Source organism: Xyrauchen texanus, chromosome 27, assembly GCF_025860055.1.
Source record: "Xyrauchen texanus isolate HMW12.3.18 chromosome 27, RBS_HiC_50CHRs, whole genome shotgun sequence".
NCBI lineage: Eukaryota > Metazoa > Chordata > Actinopteri > Cypriniformes > Catostomidae > Xyrauchen > Xyrauchen texanus.
This window is the reverse complement of record NC_068302.1, coordinates 20321038-20337289: the sequence shown is the minus strand read 5'-3', so window position 1 is coordinate 20337289 and position 16252 is coordinate 20321038. Positions and strand designations below refer to the sequence as shown.

At 37.3% G+C, this 16252-nt stretch overlaps 1 protein-coding gene across 2 annotated transcripts in view; it reads right to left on the bottom strand.

Annotated features, from left to right (window-relative positions):
• dock8 (dedicator of cytokinesis 8) overlaps nucleotides 1-16252 on the bottom strand; it is a 70320-nt gene that overhangs the window by 9130 nt on the left and 44938 nt on the right. For both annotated transcript variants that reach the window (XM_052094074.1, XM_052094075.1), the window contains 21 exons: nucleotides 15579-15751; nucleotides 15314-15409; nucleotides 15117-15212; nucleotides 14790-14939; nucleotides 14532-14645; nucleotides 14064-14219; nucleotides 13809-13945; nucleotides 11587-11750; nucleotides 11184-11317; nucleotides 10538-10720; nucleotides 10225-10351; nucleotides 9806-9893; nucleotides 9592-9688; nucleotides 8666-8800; nucleotides 8288-8440; nucleotides 4124-4282; nucleotides 3346-3446; nucleotides 2301-2493; nucleotides 1994-2137; nucleotides 512-643; nucleotides 260-394 (listed from right to left, as the gene is read on the bottom strand). In XM_052094074.1, coding sequence (XP_051950034.1) covers nucleotides 260-394; nucleotides 512-643; nucleotides 1994-2137; nucleotides 2301-2493; nucleotides 3346-3446; nucleotides 4124-4282; nucleotides 8288-8440; nucleotides 8666-8800; nucleotides 9592-9688; nucleotides 9806-9893; nucleotides 10225-10351; nucleotides 10538-10720; nucleotides 11184-11317; nucleotides 11587-11750; nucleotides 13809-13945; nucleotides 14064-14219; nucleotides 14532-14645; nucleotides 14790-14939; nucleotides 15117-15212; nucleotides 15314-15409; nucleotides 15579-15751 — 2867 coding nt within the window. The remainder of the gene's footprint in view (nucleotides 1-259; nucleotides 395-511; nucleotides 644-1993; nucleotides 2138-2300; nucleotides 2494-3345; nucleotides 3447-4123; nucleotides 4283-8287; nucleotides 8441-8665; nucleotides 8801-9591; nucleotides 9689-9805; nucleotides 9894-10224; nucleotides 10352-10537; nucleotides 10721-11183; nucleotides 11318-11586; nucleotides 11751-13808; nucleotides 13946-14063; nucleotides 14220-14531; nucleotides 14646-14789; nucleotides 14940-15116; nucleotides 15213-15313; nucleotides 15410-15578; nucleotides 15752-16252) is intronic.

Below are 16252 nucleotides of genomic sequence, written 5' to 3'. Positions count from 1 at the left end.
GCAAGATAAAACATTGTTTGGCAACCACAAACAGACTAGCAAACAACATTAATTGGCAGAGCAATTGTTTGTTCCGATAATTAGTAATAATAACTGTAGCTGTAATGGCTAAGAACTACCACATTCCAAAGGTAAACTCACTGCTCGTGATAAAATAATGCATAACCATACATAATGCATTTAAAAAAAATGTGTGCATCAAGTTCATCTGTATCACTAATGCAGTTATGAACTTCACAGGGTTCCAGAGAAATTTCACCTCGAGCCGGTGGGATATCTCAGGTAAATGGGTGATTCCTGGCTCTTTGTAGATAAATTCTTGCTCATCCAAGTCTCCAAATTTAGACCCATAAAATCCCACACGGAAGTAAGTTCCAAACATCCTCTTGTGACCCTGAAGAAAGTAAATAAACATCTGGTTTAAATATGAATACAGATCATCATATGGCCTTAGACAACTCCTTCCTGTCGGCAGAGTCATGTAGGAGGGTTTGTCGTTTGTATGCTTTACCTTTTGAATGATGTTATCAAAAGCCCTTTGGAGCTTGTCATGTGTGGAAGAGAGCTTCCGGAAATCCCTATGGGCCTCCAGTACAGGAACAATTATCTTGTACACCTCGTTTACGGCCTCATACAAACCACCCTGTCAGTGCACAATGGTAAGAAACAAAGTATAACAAGTTGTATTCTATTAAAATAAAATGGAAAAATACAGCATTAGCAATATTTCATTATAGAAGGGCTGGGTGGTACAAATTCACAATGATTTTGCTGGTGAAAAAAAAAAAGAGCAATATTCTGAGTATTTTAAAGATTTTAATGCACTTTTCACTTGACTATTAAAGGAATATTTCACCCAAAAAGTAAAATTCTCTCATCATGTACTCACTTTCATGTCATCCCAGGTGAGTATGACTTTCTTCTGCTCAACACAAACTAAGATTTTTAAAAGAATATTTCAGCTCTGTTGGTCCATACAATGCAAGAGAATGTAACCCGACCTTTGAAGCTCCACAAATCACATAAAGGCAACATAAAAGTAATCTAGTGGTTTAATATATGTCTTCTGAAGCAATGTAATAACTCTGGGAGAGTAACATCAATATTTCAATCCTTTTTTTATTTTCTAATATAAATCTCCACTTTCACTTTTACTTTCAGAATATGAATGTGTGAGAAAGTAGAAAGTGGTGTTTTTCACCCACACCTATCATATCACTTCTGAAGACACAACGTTTAACCACTGGAGTCTTATTGATTACTTTTATGCCGCCTTTATGTGATTTATGGAGTTTCTGGGTCTGGTCTGGTCACCATTCACTTGTATTGTATGGACCTACACAGCTGAAATGTTCTTCTAAAACCTTCACTTGTGTTCAGCAGAAGATGGCATGAGGGTGAGTGAATAATGAGAGCGTTAAGCCTGAGATGTTTAAATACCATCTCTGATTTAAACTTTAGAAGCAAAACCAGCAATGGTAAGTTTAATTCCTTTCTGTGAATCGGTACAAACGGTTATTGATTACTCAATTCATACAGTAATTCTGATTCAACGATTTGTTGGCTTCATCAACCAGAAATATTAAATGAAAGTCTCTCATGGCATTCATGCATTAAAATGTATAGTAAATATATGTTATAAGTTAATACTGTTTATTACAGTGTATTGTTATATTAGTACATATACTATAAATTAAAATGATTTAATATCATTCTTCCTTTCGTTCATTTTGAGAGAAAATTGAGGAAAACATGCTTTGATTATTTTTAACTAGATTTTACAGAATCTATCTTGCAATAATGGCTGTGTGATTTCTCTGAATAAAAAGAACACCCTTTCAGAGCAAATACAAATGTTTTGAGAGATATACTGAATATAGCCCAAAGGCTTAAAAGTATTGAGCTATAATTTTTTATCTATTTCACATATAACACATCACATTAAAGAAATGGAGGAGCATTTATAAAGAAAGGCTACTCATTTATGTCTCACATTGCTGAAAAGCTCAGCAGCTTGCTCCAGAAGCCCAACCAGGCCATTTTCCGTGAAGTATCGTCCCGAGCAAACCCCATCCTCATCTGGAGACAAGATGTCATCGGAGACTGCAGACTCCTCCAGCACATTAGTAGAGATGTTCTGGTGGGGGAAGACAATCATTTACCACAGCCGGACATGGTTCTCATTTTTACTGAGCTGTGTGTGCAGGGTTCGAAGAGCAGCAGTGACATAATTCACGCCTACTGTTTTTTTTTTTAGCAGAGGGAGCTGATTCAAGCATTTCCCACTCGCAATAACTCACTTGAAAGGTGACGCTGCCCACAGGCAAGTATTTGTGATCCTCAAGCATGCTGAGATATTCAGCCACCAGGGCCGCGGCATGGACCAGACACATGGCTGACTCTGTAAAGCACTTTCTGCCATTGTGTTTCTCTGCCATGTTCTGCAGCCAGGTTAGACGCAGGTCTGGAGAGGTCTGGTAACCCTTTGCAATCCTAGAGCCGAATCAAACCATAGGTTAAAGGTATAGTTCACCCAAAATGAAAATTCTGTCATCAATTACTCACCCTCATATTTTCCCCATGTTCCATGACTTGGTGGAACACAAAAGGAAATGTTTGGCAGAATAATTAGTCTCAGTCACCATTCACTTCCATTGCTTCTTTTTCAATGCTATGAAAGTAAATGGTGACTGAGACTAATATTCTGCCTCACACCTCCTGTTGTGTTCCACGAAGGAAAAAAAATATAATAATGTTTTGGAATGACAAAAGGGCGAGTAAATGATGACAATTGTCATATTTGGGTGAACTATCCCTTTAAAATGAATATTCTGGGTTCAATACAAGTTAAGCTCAATCGACAGCACTTGTGACATAATGCTGATTACCAAAACAAAATTATTTCGACCTTCCTTTTCTTAAAAAAAAAAAGAAGGTAAATTTGAAGTTATAGTAAGGCACTTACAATGGAAGTGAATGGGGCCAATTTTTGGTGGGTTTAAAAAGGCAGAAATGTGAAACTTATAATTTTATAAAAGCATTTACATGAATTCTTCTGTTAAATGCTGTTGATTGTGCTTAACTCATACTGATCCCAGAATATTCCTTTAATGCTCTGAGAAAATAAATCAAATAAAACAAAAATCCTACAAAGAAAAGTGTGGACTGGCATATTTACAAGTTATTACACATGTGAGGCACACACTGCAGGGCTACAATGTTGCCACTTGGTTACCATGGTAAGTTCAAAAACAGAAGACAAACAGTAGAAACCACAGTGAAATGAGAAGCAGAGAAAGAAACCACAGGCCTGGAATGCCAAAGGCAGATGGAGAAAATGTGTACCTATACATGAGATCCATGAGCATCTCAGGGTCCTTTTGGAACTCCTTCATCTTAACTGTATCTGATAGGATGCTATTTAGATTCCTCAAGAGTTCATCCACCTGTGGAAACAGAATCCAATTATTCATACATACACACATATTTATTATCATTAAAGCTGAAGTGTGTAACCTTTTCGATGTTAAAATACTTTCTCCTATCCCAGCTTATTATGCAGAGACAACTATAAGTAACCCTTTAGTAAGTACATTTTTGTCAAAAACTGTAAACAACGTGGTGCTATAAAAATGTATCTGTTTGTTTTGAGAGGCCCGTTCAGTCCGACAACAAAAACACTGACTCAACCAATGGTGTGAGTTGGGGGCGGGACTACCTGTTTGTTTGATCAACAGTAGATGAGGAAAAGCTGTTCGAAAACAGCTGTTTCTTTTTGGAAACTTTCACACTTCAGCTTTAATATATTTTTAGCAGGCTGAACTTCAAAACATCTCCCAAAGGATGTGTAATTTGTATCTGTAATTTATATTAAAGTTATGCTCTGTACCAAAATCAAATAAAAAGAAAAAAAAATTGGTTCACCTATTAGAATTCTAGGTAACTGGCTTTCATTTCTACCAAAATAAGTTACAAGGTGGTAATATATCAGAATAGGTAACAATATTTAGTAAAGTTATTAACTGGCCAAAGTTTAGAATGTGAATATTTTGGTCACTTTGAGGATAGTATGTGGAATCGATGGTGCAATGCATGTGGAGTGGCATCCAACCCAAATTTTTACCTGTGAGGGCAGCTGTGTAGACTGCATTTCTGTGTCTTCTTCTGCATAAGCAAGAATAGTTCTGAAAGAGCGCCGCAGGTACTCCTCATGGATGTCTGAAGACTTTCCAACCAAAGAGGCCAAAGACATGGTCACCTGCATCTTGACTCTAGAGAAATTCTGTTAGGAAAAACGTTTTAATAAATACCAAAATGAAAATTCTCTCATTTTTTCAATAGCAAATTGTTTCAGCACAAAATGAGATGTTAGGTAGAATATTCATGAAAGTGAATATGGTGTCTCAAGCTAAAAAAAATGACAAAATGCACCATGAAAGTTCTATAAAAGTAGTTCATATTCAGATTAGATTTTAAGTCTTCTGAGGTCGTCAAATAGCTTTGTGAGGAACAGATTGAAAATGAATTCATTCCTCTGCCGGAGCTCTAAAATCTAATTTGCTCTTCCTCATTTTCAAACATGGCACGTTGTGATCGGTTATGATTCCAGTGAGAATCAGTGCTGTTTGGAATAGCTAAAGTCAAACCTGGCAAAATATTTGAATAGACGAGAATTACATTTGAGAGCTATGGCATAGGGCAAATTTTTCTGCACTAAAAGGTCATGAAATGCTCTTATATATATATATATATATATATATATATATATATATATATATATTTATTAGTTTTATTATCTTCCCTGAGGTTCACTTATAATGTTAGTAAAGTTTTTTTTGTTTTGTTTTTTTCTCACCAAAACAGTCATAATTTAGTAATATATGATCATTTTCCACCCTGTCTCTGGCCCTCTGTCTGAAATGCTCGGATTTGGCCCAAGCGCCTCCTTAAAGGTTCAGTGTAAATGCCCACTGTTATGATTGGCTAACTTCTTGCAGCCCCTCAAACACAGCCATATTTGAAACTCAGAGGAAAATGAACAAGCTCCACAATATTATAAAACAAAATGTAAGGGTTTACATATATCGCACATCAGACACATTACATCCAAATATATTAAACTGCTCATCTCAAGCACAGATGTTAAAACTCAGCACCATAAACATAAAATCAAAAATTCATGACATTTGAAATATTCTGGAATGCAACCGTTTACTTGCTGTCTAGTTCATGTTTACATACACCAACAATTAAAAGTAGCAGGAGGCGCGAGAACAACAACAAGGGGCACAGCGTGTGAATGAAACCTAATGGCTTCTCATTTCAGAGTTGTAACTTGACAACGCATCTTTTAAAAGTGATAAATGTCAATGGCCAAATACATCTTTCTAGTGCATGTTTATATACAAAAATAATTTTAAATAGTCCTGGTGGGTACCCTTTGGTACTCTGGAACAGTTAGGCCACACTAGGCCTATCTGTCCTGCTTTCTTTCTCTGAGTATGAACTGAACACCAGTGGGCGGGGCCAATGGTGCAATGATTTAAAGCAGGTGTTAATGGTGTCATGTATTCATGGACCCCCTAATAAAGTAGCATAGTTACGGAAGTAGAAAACGAAGCATTTTTGCAGCTTGGTTTCAATAAATGCTTTTATTGCATAGGGGATTACGTTTTGAGTTCTGAAATTTACAGTATGTTTTTATAATAGACCTCTTATATGTCAAAATATCAAGGACAATTTGATATTATATTTGAAATTTAAGAATTTCCATTTTCGAGTGAACTATGCAGTCTTTTTTTTTATTTATGAATGTCCACTAACCCACTTGCAGCACATCAGTATCATGAAAACAAAGGTCTGATTACTGCCTGAGGTTTCCATTTTAGACAACAGTCCTTCCCCAGTTCATGTCACATTTATCTGAGCTGGCCCTGCTGAGGTTATTGAAGGTTATATTGTCAGATACAGGTGCTAGGCTGTAAGAGAAATCGCCACAATGCCAGGCGTAGTTGGCCATTGCTGTTATAGCCTCAGATCATTGATTCTGGCGGAGGCTTGAGGCAGGGGCTGTGAATGCTCCATCCATCTTGCTTAGCATCAGGAAACTGCAAAATAAACCCCCATTAACCCCTGTATAATTGCAAATGGATCATTTCAATGGCACCATTATGTTAAATTGAGCGTATGACCGAGGCATCTATAGATGTCGCCAATCTCGCATCTAGGTCAGTTTTGCGGTGAAGAATGACTCAACATCGATACAGTGGACAAGATTAATTCTATATTTGCTCTGAAACTAGACTTCTCTGTTTTCACTCTTTAATATAATGTGAGAAAAGGCCTTAGCAAACATGAAAACAGAAGGGGGGGACAGCTACTTGTCGCTAAAAGGACTTAACATGACTTATTCAAGGTTATGCTAACGATAGGGCCGACTGCTGGAGCCTTTTACAAACCAAACAAGCAAACAGACAGACAGGGATAGAAATCCATCCTTTTCCCATTAAAGATAAATGAGATGGCAAACATGGCCATCTGGTAGAGGAGGACTGAGGGGGTGAGAAATTGAGTAAACAGATGAAATACTCCAGCCATCAGCCTGCTTCACACAGAGATGGACAGAGAGCAGTGTGACAAACTTGTGTTATCAGCGGACAGACAGACAAACAGAGGAATAACATTTACAAAGGGGATTAGTCAGTGCTGCATCCATGTCATTTTGACAGAAAAGGGGGAAAATAAATAAATGTGGCATTGATTTAAATTGTTTGTTTATTTAAGTTGTCATTATTATTTTTCTTGTGTTTTTTCTTAATATAAATAAAAATGTTGTCATCATTTACTCACCCTCATGTTGTTCCAAACACTTATGACTTTCTTCTGTGGATCCATTTTTTTATTTTTTACATTGAGCTGAATGGATCATTCACAAATCAAATTCGGTTCTCGAGTTCATCTCACTGTCCCCCTTTACACCTGGAATTAACATGCATTTCATATCCAGATAGTATCTGGATATTCTTTAGCTGGAATGCATTTTTAATGCATCTCCAGCAGGGTCAGAAATTAAGGGGGGCTCTGGGCTACAAAAAAGCCACCAAAAATGACACAAAAGCCCCAGAAATTCCAAATGTGTGGGCCAAAAAATACCATCATAATTAATTCTGTTTTTATTTGGAAAATCTGATACAGTTTTTGTTATCCTTTATAGTCCTAGTTATACATATGGCATAAAATATGAATTCATTTCGATTAATGTTGATAATGTAAATTTTTAGGGTTAAAGGTAATTAATTCTCAATCTCAATCATTTTTATCAAGTCAGTGGATGAGACGCAGTTTGTTAAATGGCTAGAAAATGCCCTCATAATTGTAAAATATTTGCCTAAACAAGAGCCAAAAATGTCCCCTTAATAAAAAAGTTAATTTCTGACACTGGTCTCCAGTTACCCAGGACAAAATGGATAATGCTACTTACATATTAAATCTGTCTTTTAGCAAATTTAAAAAACATTGATGGTTAATTCAAATGTCTTTGACTGTTCATATGTGCAGCATGATTGAAGCCTGATTGTCATGTGAGCCACATTAGAAAACAGACCAGGAAAACGTGAGAGGGATTTGAGGAGAGATATTCAAAGTGTAGCCTATTACAATGGAATAATGGGATATTGTTCATTACATCGGGTCACAAGATGCCAGTGTCTGTTGTGATGGCAGAATAGAAAATGGCAAAAACATGCAACACAGCACTTTAAGAGGATGACTGAAGCACCATCTCATTATATAATTAATTTGCCACTGACTTGTATCCGGATAATGAAAATGCATTTGCATTTACACCTTCTTTGAATGTGTCAGAATCTGTCTCTGACCACCTCTGAATTAAGTTTTATTCCGATCACAAAATATGTCTTGGGTTCATTTAAACCTGGCAATTCATGTTCTCCGAAAGCAATGCGATAATCGAAACACATTTTAATGCAAGGGGTAAATGGAACAATGACTCAATGACCCAGAATAGCTTATTGTATGGTTTCAGAACACTTGGAATATAGAGCACGACTATGCTACTTTATGTTTGCTTTTTGCTTAATTATTTTTTTTTAGCTTAACACTCATTGTATTGAAAAGAGCTGAGAGAATATTCTTCAAAATATCTAATTTTGCGCTCCATAGTAGAAAGAAAGTCATTTGTCAGGTTTTCATTTTGGGTTAGCTATTCCTCTAAGGTGATATAGTTATCTCATTATCAGGTATAATGGTGTTGGTGTGTGTGTCTTACACTTGCAGAGCTGTAGCTGTATCTCATGATCAGGTATAGTGTAGCACAAGCCTGACTCCTGTTGCCGTCCACACAGCTGCTGCAATAATGAAGAACTTTCTGACACAGATCTGCACACTGCTCAGCCTCCTCCTCAAACAACAGGTCCCCGAACTGAAAAATATCATCATATTGGAGGTTTTGCAATCCAATATCAAATATTATTATCACAGTTACTTTTATACGCTTTAGAATCAGTACCAATGAAATGACAAGAAACAATATCATATATTCCAATAAAGCAATCCAAAATATAATTAAATGCATCCCAATGAGCCGGTGTGTACCTGTACTGTCTACAGCTCATATAAACATGCACAAAAAACAAATGGTCCGTACCTTCACTATGAGAGCTCGTAATGTGCTGAAACAGTGAGACAGGTAGGTGGTGCTTTGATTACAGGTGAGAGAGTGCAGCAGAACTTTCAGCACACCACCAACCACATTATCCCTACAGTCTGCCAGAGGAACTGCCTGAAAAACATACAGACACAATATATTACCACAAGCAAACCATTATTACAGGTTCAGGGAATACCCTTTGTGTGTGGTTTTTTTTGGTCATAAGTGTAAATGAAAAAACATTATACATTTTGAATATTAATGGAGTAACAATTTTTCTATGGTTTTTTTTTTTATGCAAATTAAACTTGGCAAATATTGGCTAAGGATGACTTAATGCATGTTTATTTAAATACATTTTGGCATTTTATAATATCTCAGCAATATTACAACGATATCTGATTTATTCTGCTTGTAGAAAATCAATAGTGTACATATTAGAGTTACAATTTTTGTAATGCTTATTTCACAAATGAATCTCTATTGCCTTTTCTAGCAGTCAAATTCCAGCACGTCCATTGCAACAAATCCATTCCCTGAGTGTGTGTGTGTGTGTGTAGACATGTACATGTGCACTCTGAAATATTGTAAGTAAAATTTTATAATATTATAAGTCAAATTTGATTCATAGATGTGCAAAAAAAAATTTAAAGTTGTAAAATCCTGAAATTCCAAAGATGAAATCTACTGGTTCTTCCCATATAACCCTTTAATATAATAGAAGGAAACATTTGTTTTAAATGGTTATATAAACAATTATATACAAAAATAATTTTCTTTTTAATTTAGTTTGTTTTAATGGTCTTGACAAAAATCACAATGTTTGGTTCCAGTACCAAAAACTATGTTGTATTTATAACGTATCCTTTACAGGTCAGAAATTACCCTAAGACATTTAAGAGGGTTAAGTGTGAGTCTTTTACCTGTACCATCATCTCCAGCAGGTCAAGGACTATGAGACTGGTCTCAGTGGCCAGATTCCCACTGATTATGGCCTCTTGATCCAGCTCTGCTTTTGATCTGAGGAAACAATAAAAGTTTCAATACTTTAGCAGCTGATTTAGGCCATGGAGAATGAGGTGCATTGCAGGTTAAATGGCTTTGAACCGTGTAATGATGGTTCTATTTTACGCTCACTTGTCCTGCCTGTCGTTTGTCTGGCGCCACTGTGTCAGATCTTTCCTCCAGCGTAGGTTCTCTCTCAGACCCATCGTCCGGTCGGTACCTTGACACAGCCAACACAAGAAAGCAGGACATATTTAGAAAACTTATAAACAAAGGAAGTCTGGGGACTGTAAATGTGTAAAAATAGATAGCAAATGAAAAATAATTTGAGTGGATTGTGGAAAATAATACACTATTCGTTAGTTAACTATATTTTAAAACAGTTTTATGGGTATAAAAAAAAGTTTTTGAAGGGTCAAAAAAAGCTGGACTAGTTCTCATCCCTCTCGCTTGCAGATATATAGTCATAATTAAACTAGAAATAGGACAGAAGTAATTGTGCCCTCTACAGTGATGGTAGAAAGTAAGAGATACAGTAAGTTACAGCTCACCTCCCACCCTCTTCATCATCTGCCCCCTGGCTCCGATCCCTCCCAGCAGAGCTTCCTCCAGACGCGCCTTAGCCTGCTGAGACTTCTGCAGGGCCTGTGTGCTTACCTTATCAGAACTCTGCTTCCCCTACATACACACACACAAAAATACACCATGTGATAGTCTTCAAATGACATCAGAAATACCATTCAGAATGCTAGTTCCTGTACAAATCAAACTTGTTTGTGTGCCCACACGGTTAAACCGTTGGCTGTTGTTTAAGATTAGCAAATGATCAGAGACCGTGATTGATGCTGCAATATGTGTTTATACCCTGTACTCAAAGCAGGCGATGCAGATGGTGAGGAGTTCCAGCAGACGGCTCAATTGGGAGGAGGGCATGTCCACGGTCCAGCGCTGGATAAGATGCTGGTCTGCGTTCTTGATAATCCACAGGAAACACATGAGCAGATTGCGACTGGTCTCTGCCGTCAACATGTTACTTGTTTTCCCCGTCTGGACAAGAGAGATTGTCAGAAAACATTCAGATGAGACATAATTTTTCTGTGATAACTGGGATAAACAGACAAATAGCCACACTTATTACACGGCTCTTTAGAATACTTGATCTTGATTGGTCAATCACCTCATTCTGCAGTCAAATAGTTTTGTATAACGGCCACTAAACTGTATAATTGACCGTTGTCCAAGGTCAATTGATTTTCTACATTGCTGTGCTAGTTTCTTCAACTCAATATATCATGTCCATTTATTTATTTGGTAAGTAGCTGTGTAAGAAATGAGAATTTACAATTAGACTGCTTTTTACTTTAGCGTTTACAACTACAAATATAAAAATATGTTTCTGAGTCAAAGTGATTCTAAATAATGGAGCAGGTCACATATCTATACAAGCATGAATAATATTATAATTCGTTCTATTTAAAAAAACTAAAATCTTATTAGAGGCCATAGACACCATTGTATTTCTTGCCAAGGTGTTAACTGGATTTCCAGCGATTGCCATTGCAACAGACTGATTGATGGGGGTGATGCCTTCAGGGTCATCCTCTGGCCCACCAGACTTGCCTTTGCCACCACGCGGGTCAGATACTGTGAAGACAACAAAAACACACACACACACGCACACACACGCACACACACGCACACACACGCACACACACGCACACCATGAGTCTCACAGGTGTGAAGAACCAAATCCATTTCAAACAACCATCATGCACCACCAGAGAGCTACAATCAAGCACTTTTGCCCACTGGCGAAAAGCAACTATTAAGTCAAACTGAGATTAACAACTACATTATCAAAAACAGACTCCGGGGAGAGAACTCATCCAATATCTCAATGTGGAAGACAGTACCTGTAAAGTCAAGGAAGTTGATGGAGTCAATGATGATGCACACTAGGGGGAGGTAGAGAGCAGCAATCTTAGCCTTGACCTCTGGCCTTGAGCAGCGTTGGTCCAGATCATGAGCACACAACAAACTGTATGTTGCATTAATGGCCTTTTGCTGTACTCTCCCACTACACACGCGCACACACACACAGAGAGAGAATTAAAATATAAAAATTAGTCGTGCAACCTTGTAAACTCTATTTCATGCTCTTCTGACTTGAACAACAAAATGAACAACCAATTTTGTAATGGTTTACTCACCCTCATGTCGTTCCAAACTCGCATGACTTTCTTACAATAGCATTTGTCAAGTTAAGTCATTTTTATTTGTATAGCACATTTTCACAACACACGTCACAATTTTTAACCAGCTTCACAGAAAACGATGCCTGTAATGTCTTGAAGTCTTCATTGAGCAGCTTAAATGAAAACGTGAACAAAAATTTTTAGTTCCTTTTTGTGAGAAATGGAGCAAAATTGAAGTCATTATTCACTGATAATCTTCCCCTCCAGTGAGCTGTTAACTGCTGCGACTGTATCATCGAGTCTATGAGTCAAACTCATAAACCGGATAAGTCCAACTCATGAACAAATCATTCAGACTAGTTTTGTTAACAGAATCGATCGATTCATAAAAAAAAAAAATCTAATTTAAAAGCAGTGATTTCTCATGAATCGGACATTGCTACTTTTCTCATGAACATGCCAAGATTTTCAGTGAATAATGACTTTAGACTGTTCCTGATACAATCACTATCGTACAGCTTCTGAAAACATGGATTAGTCATATATTTTTTTTATATCCTTTTATATAGGAATACACCATGTATCGGCGGCCGATATTTATCGGCTAATAACGGACCAAACTAAAACCATTTACCATTTACACTCTTTGTATATTTTTAAAGCATAATTCCCAAGTAAAGCAGTGATCTGATGACTAAGTGGCAAAATATTGGTACCGGCCTATAGTTTTTTGTTAATATCGGTATCATATCGACCAAACATTCATATCGGTGCATTCCTCACTTATAGCTTGACAGGTCCACATTCACTTTTAATACAGTGGCAAGAAAAAGTATGTGAACACTTTGGAATTAGTTGGTTTTCTACATTAATTGGTCATACAATGTGATCTCATCTCCATTTAAGTCACAAGTATAGACAAAGCACTATGTGCTTAAGCTTACGACACAAAAACAGTTATAATCTTTCATCTTTGTATTGAACACATCCCATAAAACATTAACTGTGCTTTAATTTTTAGTTTAGAAAAATTAAATGAATCCCTAGGCCAAGGACGACAAAAAAAAAGAAGCTAATTAAGAGTCAGGAGGTAGCAAACCTGGCATCCAAGTAATAAAACGAGATTGGAAGTGTGGGTTTGAGCTACTTTTGACATTTTGAGTTTGTTATCTGGCATGGACCATGCCTCACAATAAAGAGATCTCAGAAGACATACTATCAAGAATTTATGCTTTGAATAAAGCTGGAAAGGGTTACAAAGTTATCTCGAAGTGCTTAGATATTCTGTCCACAGTTAGACAAATTGTCTATAAATGGAGATGATTTAGTACTGTGGCTACTCTCCCTAGAAGTGGCCATCCAGAAAGCTATAGTAACAGCTAAAGACTTGAAGGAATCATTGGATCTGGTTAACATCTCTGTTCATGAGTCTTCAATAATGAAAACATTAAACAGCCATGGAAGCTTGTCTGAATTCCTTCTGAATGTTGTGCAGGTCTAATCCACAGCTACCGGAAATGCTCGGCTGAGGTTATAGCTGCCAAAGTTATTAAATCATAGGGCTCACTTACTTTTTCCACAGCACTGTGAATGTTTTATGGGATGCGTTCAATAAATACATGAAATATTATAACTGTTTGTGTGTTGTTAGCTAAACACATTGTGCTTTGTCTATATTTAAGACTTGATGAAGATGATCAAATTTTATGAGCAATTAATGCAGAAAACCAGCTAATTCCAAAGGGTCCACATACTTTTTCTTGCCAGGGATATATGGAAAAGAGTGGCCAAGAGGTGGTTTAAAAAAAAAATATATATATATATATATAAAATAATAATATTTGTGTTCCACAGAACAAAGAAAGTTAAATGGGTTGGGAACAAAGAGACAATTAGGGTGAGTAAATAATTTGTGGGTGAACAATGCCATTGTGACTGACCCATCTGACTCAATGTCCAGTGCAGTGCTGAGCTCAGTAAGCAGCAGTCCGGTCAAGTAATGCCGCTGCTTAAAGTCCGGCGACAGATCAAACATTGCTGCAATCTTATGGTCCTGAAAACTGTATGAGCTGGAGGTCTGGAGATAGAGACAGAAAGTTTTATCAGGACACACATTGTTTCCAAACACTGAGCTGTCTGAGAATCATATTGGCTGTTATAGACACAACACATCAGGATGATGTTTATTTGCTGACCTGTGAGGAGACAGATGGGGAGGGGGAGGCAGGGGCAGAGGCGGGACAACTGAAGAACAGGCTGAGGTTGAGGTAGTGCTCATGACTGCATAAGATCCTCAAAAACTCCAACCTCATACTGATCAATGTCGGCATGTTCATACTCTTCGCTGCCATCTAAGAGAAAGAGAGACGAGAAATTGAAAAATTGCCAGGGGTGGATACCAATCATATTTTCTTCAGAAAATGTAATAATCTAGTTATTAAAATATAATCATATATTATTTGATCTAGATTATTTTCTTTTTTAACTAAACTGTATTTGCCTTGGCCAACTCTTTAATAGGACTTTTACTGAGAGAGAGAGAGAGAGAGAGAAGAGAAACAACGTTCATACCAGACACGCTTGTGAAGTGCACTGAACAGAGTAGTTCAGAATGATTTCATGCTGTTAAGATAATCATAAGTAAATGAGATGAGCATCCTTGCCTGGTTGCAGTAATTCTTCACCAGCTGAAAGACAAACCCACGGTCCATCAGAGACATCAGGTCATACAGGAAGAACGCCAAACTGACGTTAACCTTCTCTGCCTGCTCCAGTTCCTAAAGAACACACACAACAAACACACACAACATGTTTTCTCATTTTCACTATTAAATAACATCTCTCAATGAGGCCTATAAGTTTAATGTGTTACTGAGCAGAGCTAAGATTCGATTTTGTACTGTTAAGGTGGATTAAATCACCTTCTGCTGTTTTACTAAAATGTTCCCAATTTCAGCAGTGACTACACTGACAATAGTGGTGATGTCATCTTTGAAGCGGTCGGAGAATCGATTCTTACGAGGTACTGCTTTCTTATCCAGCTGAGACACGTGTTGGCACATGCCTTTCACCTGGAGTGTGCACACATATATCCACAGAATGAGTACTTACAACAATCATATTTACATATACAGTATGATATACATATATGTACAGTCATATATACATATACAGTATACGCTGATTTACATATACAGAACATCGTATATTTGACATTTCAAAGCGAGACATTATGTTGATTTTCTTACAAGAAGTTCAAAGAAGAACCAGGCGTATTTGTAGACGCTCTCTCTGCATACCCCAGTGCTGACCACCATCTGAAGAGCCAGTTCTTCATGGAACAACTAAAAAGAACCAGACAAAGATAGATCAGTTTATTCAGAAATACAGTCTCTGCTAAAATAATAGATATCTAATGTAATAGAGAGGCAAGTCAAACCGTCACCTTTTTGTTCGCAGGTCGTGAGCTTCCAGTGGAGTTCTGAGAAGTGTTGGGGACGTTTAGAGCTGTGGACATTCGACTGCCTGGATGATTTATACCCTGTTGGTAATCGAAGGGTCAGAGAAATAAGAGAGAATGCCAAGCGGGCTAGTGTGTTTTCGCATGTTTACAGAATAAAATTAGTACTGTATACTACATTTAAAAAAAAAAAAAAGTGAGCTGCAGTTTTGGAAAGGTGAATAGCATGTGTTTAGTGGCATTTGTTTACCTTTACAAAAATGTTATTGACCTCAGTGTCCTCTGGGCTCTGAGGTGCTGGTATATCAGGGTTGCTGCTAGATCTAATCCTTGACTGAAGCAGCATGAAGCCTACTGTAGTGGCCGTGGAACGAGTAAGAGTACTATATCGGCTCTCTGGGTGAGCCATCATACCACCCGAGCCTGGTGAACATAAGCCACAGTTTAGTGACAAACAACCACACAATAAGTCCCTAAGCACCTAAAGAATCTGAGTCTGATTCTCACAAAAAAATAAAAAAAAACAACAGCCAGGGTTATTGTAGATTTTAGTCTTTTATTTTATGTTCAATTTGTCCTTTCAATTTATTGTTAGTTTTCACACTATGTGACTATTCATTTTAGTTAAATTTCTAGTTTCAAATAGGGCTATGCAATATGGCCAAAAAAAATTATTTAGTGATTTTATTTTAGAGATATTGCGTTCCCTATCTGTCACTCACTCGACGTTGTGTCGATGTAGTGACACTAGGGGTCAATCTTGAGAGCCTGAGACACCTTTGATCTTTGATAAAAGGCCAATTGGAATTGACGAGTGGTATTTGCATGCCCCTCCCTTGGACATATGGGTATAAAAGGAGGGGACCTGCATACCGCTCATTAGATTTTCACTTCGGAGCTGAACGGTCAATGGTTCAAGCCGAG